This window comes from Mobula birostris, chromosome 7 (assembly GCF_030028105.1).
Source record: "Mobula birostris isolate sMobBir1 chromosome 7, sMobBir1.hap1, whole genome shotgun sequence".
NCBI lineage: Eukaryota > Metazoa > Chordata > Chondrichthyes > Myliobatiformes > Myliobatidae > Mobula > Mobula birostris.
This window is the reverse complement of record NC_092376.1, coordinates 157930871-157937345: the sequence shown is the minus strand read 5'-3', so window position 1 is coordinate 157937345 and position 6475 is coordinate 157930871. Positions and strand designations below refer to the sequence as shown.

Here is a 6475-nt window from a genome sequence, read left to right as displayed (position 1 = left end):
GAGTAGGGAAATGAATGAGGTCCTTCCAGGATGCTGGGCTGAAGGACCAGGTATGTAACATTCAAATGTTCATCTCAGTCCCACCACCCTCTTCCCCCAGCCCCCCCCCACAGAAAATAATCCAAAGAAATAGTTTGTGATTGCTATTTATTTTCTTTGCCCTCCAAGCAGGATGTCCTTGTTCAAAATATTCCATGCAATAAAGCAACTTCACCACATACCACCAGCGTTCGTACCACACATCACAACTGTGCAAAAGCAACATTCATTCACTTAATGCATATTAAAAGGTTTAAAATTTCTCTTGTAGCCATGTAAGAATTTTCCCACCAGTGGAGTAGTCTCCTAAATCATTTTACATTTTCAAGTGAATGGAATTACAACCCAAATGTGAACATTTTACTGCCGTCAATTGTGCGTATATTATACAGTCCGTGCACGGTTACAGTCTCAGAACTTCATTCAATTAGAACTTCAAATATTGACAGCCCATCTAAATAAAATTTGCGTATGGTGCATTTTAAAATGTTATCCAATTTGGGAAGAGGGATCGTGGGATTAGTATGCAAAACCTCGTGCTTGTATGGCCAAGAAAAAAGTCCTTTCGGCCACGTTGTCTCTGCTTTCGACACAGTTCAAACAAATGCAAACACTAAAATCAGCTCCATTACGCTCGGACAAAAACCAGGGGAGCACATTAGCAAAAACCCAAAATAAACGAAGTCACATCCACACTTAGTCGGAGGGAGTTGTACTCCACGACGTTCATTTCGCTTAAATGTTCATTAAATTACAACTAAAAATACAAATTGCGATTTTAGCTTCGCAAGCAATGTCATTTTCCTAAATTTCAGATGCAAAGAAATGTCAAGTCTTTTACCCCCCTAGCGGCAAGTGCACATGGTGGCAATCATATCCTCGTATTCTTTGTACACTATGGAGCCATCGCTCTCCAGCGTTAACACGCTCAGCGGATTATATTTGGAAGGGACGCAGGAGGGGCGAGGAACTGTCGAGTCCACTTTTTCGTAGAGAATGTTCTGGATCAAGGTGTGAACGGGGGATCCGTAGCGATGGCCGAGGGCTCGTGGGCAGCTGCCTTTGCAATAACGAGGATTGTAGTTATGGGGTGCTATAATCCAGCGGTCCCACCGGAGCTGACTGAAAGACAGTCGGAAGTCGTGAAGTTGGCATTCTTGGTCGGGATACTGGAACTGGGGATAGCGGCGAGCCGTTCGCGCATGAAACAACCCTTCCGGGTCACTTCTGGGTCCTCTGCGGCGGTTGGACTTCAAGTCCCGTACCCCGTTCCCAGTGGAAAGACTCTTCAGTCCGTGCACTCGGCCCACCCGGGATTGCTCGCCCATTTCCATCGAGAACCAGCTGTGGCGTGTCTGCGCCCGGGTGTCGTTGAGAAACAGAAGCAGGGAGGGAGGCACCAGGGTCAGTTCCGAAACTCCCGTGCGGTTGCCGTACGGCTGGCCTGCTTTGGTGCACTTGTAACTGAAGACTACGTGAAGGTTGCCCCGCTGTGGCCTGACGAACGGCTGGAGGAAGGAGGCCAAGTCCACTTCAACCCACTTATGCCTGTTCCTGCGCCCGAACTGTACGTGGAAGCTGTGCGAACGGAGACTGTCGGACTCGGAGCACATCTGGTCGGAATACGGCTCGCGGACAGTGAGGTTGCAGGTGCACAGGACGGGAGAGTACGCCGATTTAGTGACTGAGTACAGGAGCACGGATCGCAGTAATCTTTCCTGAGAAGTGACGGGCGCCAGACCATACAGGACATCTTGTTTAAATACTTCTGAGGGAAAGATAGTGGGTGTATAGGAAAGAAATAAAGCCATAAGTACAAACCATTAACGTGATAAATACTGCAAAGTTACAAGTTTACATACGTCGGAAGCAAACGTTAAACGTACTCCACAATTCAGGTTACTTTACGACTTCTACTAAATATCGACCCCAATAGCAACGGAAACGAAAGCTAGTCGGTCCACTGGTCAGCCTGCACCCGTCTACAGCTCTTGATCTTTAACCCTGTACATGGCTGGAGTAAGTGTCGACTGCCAACAGCAGAGCGTCAAGATTGTAGCCACGGGGTGGGTGTGTGGGGAGAATCAGATATCCCCAACACAAATGACAGGAATTCCGCAGATGCTGGAAATTCAAGCAACACAAAAGTTGCTGGTGAATGCAGCAGGCCAGGCAGCATCTCTAGGAAGAGGTGCAGTCGAGGTTTCAGGCCAAGACCCTTAGTCAGGACTCATCCTGACTTCATCCTGAGGAAGGGTCTAGGCCTGAAACCTCAACTGCACCTCTTCCTAGAGATGGTGCCTGGCCTGCTGTGTTCACCAGCAACTTGTGTTCCCCAACACAAATGTTGGAGGAACTCAATAGGCCAGGCATCTGCCAAACAGACTGAGACCCTTCATCAGGACCTGCTTTGCCAAGTTCCTCTGGCATTGTGTATTGCTTTGAATTCCAGCATCTGCAGATTTTCATATGTTTCTGGCCAACAAGGGGCAGGAAATTACCCCCCCAATTTACAGCATCTCTACAGAGGTTCTTACTATCTACACCCCACAGCTCCAAAAAAAAAAAAAGCAGGCCATTTAGTCAACTCATAACAGTCCAAATCAATTTCCTGTTTAATCTTATATCCCAGTACAATCAAGCTCTTAAAACCTTGCAGCTGGAATCCTGCACAGCACTCCAGCAGTGTTTGAGGTTGCACCTGAACCCTCCTGTTCTTATATTCTATGCTTCATGCCAAGATGAATATGCTACCCAAAACACCATACTCACCCATACTGCCATATTCAGGAATTCAAGGTCCTCTGCCATCAAATACACCCCCAGCCCTACTTTGTAATTAAATCTAATTGTATTATTTCAAGTTATAATCATCTCTCCTACACACATGGGCTGGATGGATCTTGTGTTGCACCATTTCTTTTGGAGGTTTAGCACCATAACTGGCCCTTTGCACTTGCCAATTTGACCCATGTGACTAATTAACCTATTAGGAAACCCATGTGGTCACCCATATGTAAACTCCTTAGACAGCAGCAGAATTGAACCTGTTGCTGTGATAGTGTTACACTAACCACTACACTACCATATCACACCAAATGGTCAGAAGCTCTTATTTACAAAGGCAAGATTCCACTTGCCCATCCTATTGTACAGCCAATTTGCCAAAACAGCCTGGATTCTGGTCTTTCACTGACATCGATATCGTCCACACCAACAGCCCTGCCCTCCACAATAAGGTTTATAGGAAAACATTTCCTGCTTGGCATCACTATGGGCTGCACACAGTACATTACTTTGAGAAAGAGCAAAATTGTTTAGACTGGACCCCGTCCTAAAATCCATACAGACTAATTTACACATGAAACTACATCTACTACAATCACATTATATCTTAGTTTTTTTTTCTTTAAAAACCTATGGATATTATACTTACCAGCCTGTATTTATCTGGATTATTGTTGCTTCTCAAATAAAGAGATCTTTTACATTGTGTTTGCATTATATTAGCCAGTAATTTAGCACCTCACCAAGAACAAGGATTTTTAACACCATCAGAATACAAGCAATCTCTTTGCCTTCCATAGGAGACTGGAATACATTAACAGAATGATTTATCCAATAAGCTTGCTAAGAATGCCTTTTGGGTAGTAACTTGTTTCAGCATCTCAATTATCTTACTGAAGATCAATTCAGGATCTCACCCACATCCTCTGGCTCCAGACACACATTGCCTCAGTGATCTCCAAAGGCCTTACTCCAATTTAGGTTAATTGAGGGTAAGTAACCAACAAATCCACTTGGTTATTTCTTTATTTTGCCTACCTATACTTAAGTCTTTCTCCCAAAACCCAGGCCTTCCATTTCATCCCTTTAAAATCCCTCAACATCTATCATCCCTTAGACTTACCATCTTTATTGGATCATTAGAAAGTATTTTATTTCCAAATAACTAATTTGTCAAATGTAGATTTATAGACACCTAAATATTCCCAGGTCATACAGCGTTCAGATCAGCTCCTTTACTCCCACCTCCCCTCTACCTAAATTCAGGGTCTTAGGTTTCTAAGCCATTCTTATCCATAATTTTAAAAGCCTCACTAACATCAATATGCAGTCATTTACATTATTAATATATAGCCATTTTCCCAAGTGATGTGTAATTACCAAACCTATCTGATTAATAACTGTCATAAGTGATCTGTAAAGCTGTCTTAAAGTACGCAAATAGCTTAATTTAAACAAAACGACATGAATTAAGAATTTGAGTAGATCAGTCATAGATTTTCTTTGAAAACGTTAATATTCAAGTTCAGTCTCACCTTGTGTGGAACGGGATTGAGCCCGTGGTATCAGCAATCTCACGGTGTTGTAGGGATGGCCCCCAAGTCGCCTAGGTATTCCATCTTGTGTCGCGGCCACGGTGTAGAGTCTTTTCATATACTTCAAATGGCCGACATCCGGTTTTATTGGACCTCGGTAATCCCAACCATGCTTGTTGGTCAAAACGTTTAGCAGAGGTAGTAAAAGATAATTCTCGGAGTTCTGAGTTACTTCTTTGTCAGGAAAGGTGATCAGAGTGGCGAGAGAAATCCAGTTGATGAGCACTACTAACCAAATATTATGGTGGATCTGTGATAAAAGCCACATTTTTTTTTACCGGTAGAAAACACCTCAATACAATCCTACCACAGCTCAATAGGACTGATGTTGTGTAGCCCCATGCCGCCTTTTAAACAGAATCTGGAAGACTCAGGTGCAACGATCTCATCAAGACAATTAATAAAGATAATTTAATAATCAGCAAAAACTTGTAGGGCACGCAAGAATGCAGTGATCGCGTTAGCTGTCATAGGAAAAGCCTCCTGACATGAAATTAATATAAGTTCGATGTTAGGATTTTGTAGTGACACTGACACAGATACTCTCTGCGTACCTTCCAACTGGTACTCCCCATTTACGTATGAATTTTGTGTTGAAGGCGCCCATTGCCACACTTAGAACTAGAAAGCTCTTGGACTCCAAACATACTATATTATAATTTCCAAGTTTATTTCAAAGATGGTGGAGACAGGTGTTCTTACACAATTTAAAAGATAGCTGGAAGAACATTTAATTCCTCCTTACTCTCGCTTCGCAGCAAAGTCCATCAACCTACTAATAACGACATATCATCAATATTGTATAACGTTCAACAAGTTTTGCTTATTGCAACGGGGCAAACATTGTGGTTTATTTAAAAATAAACAAGTGAAAGCTTGTTGAACAATTCACATTTAGTATATAATTGCGAGGTTTCATAATTAGTTGTTTTAGAAAATCCTATGAACTCTAATTAGCCCCCATCATTGACGCTTTCCAAGGTTGGCTCCTTGCCCAGTGGTTAAATAACTTGCCACGCCCATGCCACCTGTTCTATCGCAGATGCCTCTGGTATCCTCCATCACGGAGCTAAGATTGTTTTGAGCCCTTTTCTCTACGTTGCGCCAAGGTCTCCAGAAAATAAAAGAAATCATTCAAACAACTTTTTTTGTTTATACGCTACATTCCAGACTGGGCAAATCTAAATTCCTGTTTGTAATCATTATTGGCCTCTAATAATAGCCTTCAGCTTGCGAAGCTATTGATTTAACCAGTGATCTGCTGGAAGTTATTGGTAACAGTCCGGGAACAAATGTAACGAAATAGTTACCGCTGGTAGTAACATGCTGTTTTAAAGAATTCTTGGCAAAACAACAATGGGTAAATTTATGGGGAAAAGTAAATGGGTTTATAATACACTTAAGATGCATTCTGCAATTGTTCAAAATGTTTACGTGGGACTTGGGTTGTTACATTCCACTCCCATATGTTTTAAAATTCTCACACAAGGAGTATTTTCTACTTCCTTTACTGGTCCTGGCTGTATAAAACGTGAAGGTCACCTTTGGAATATTGTGTGCAGGTTTGCCTGCTATGGGGAAAGACCTGGAGGCTTTGGAAGTGGTTTATTAGGATGTTACCTCGATTGGAATGTGTTGGCTGTAAGTATAAAAAGTATAAACTTGGGAGGTCTTCTCTAGTGTCCAAGGCCAAAGAGTGACCTGACATGATATAAAATTATAGGCAGGATAGTTGCTCTTTCTCTCCAGAGATGTACGTCAACTATTGGAGAGTAGGTGGGTGTGTGGAACGTGCTGCCAGGGGTGGTGGTAGAGGAAGATACATTAGGGACATTTAAACAGGCACAAGGATGATAGAAAACACAACATTATGAGCTAAAGGGCCTGTTCTATGTTATAATGTTCCCTATTCTACTAGAGGACAAACTTTTGAATTGAGTGGGATCCAGAATCAGGCATGATGGAATGGAGGAGCAAACTCGATGGGCTGAATGGCCAAATTCTGCTCCTATATCATATGGTCTAAGGGGAGAAGAGCACAGTTTCAAAATGAG

General features: G+C 42.7%; 1 protein-coding gene across 1 annotated transcript; it reads right to left on the bottom strand.

Annotated features, from left to right (window-relative positions):
- Positions 1-884: 884 nt before the first annotated feature.
- Positions 885-4689, bottom strand: LOC140200869 (growth/differentiation factor 9-like). The gene is made up of 2 exons (XM_072264505.1): positions 4362-4689; positions 885-1804 (listed from the first exon to the last, which is right to left on the bottom strand). The coding sequence occupies exons 1-2, from the start codon at positions 4687-4689 to the stop codon at positions 885-887; spliced, it is 1248 nt and encodes a 415-aa protein (XP_072120606.1).
- Positions 4690-6475: the final 1786 nt, after the last annotated feature.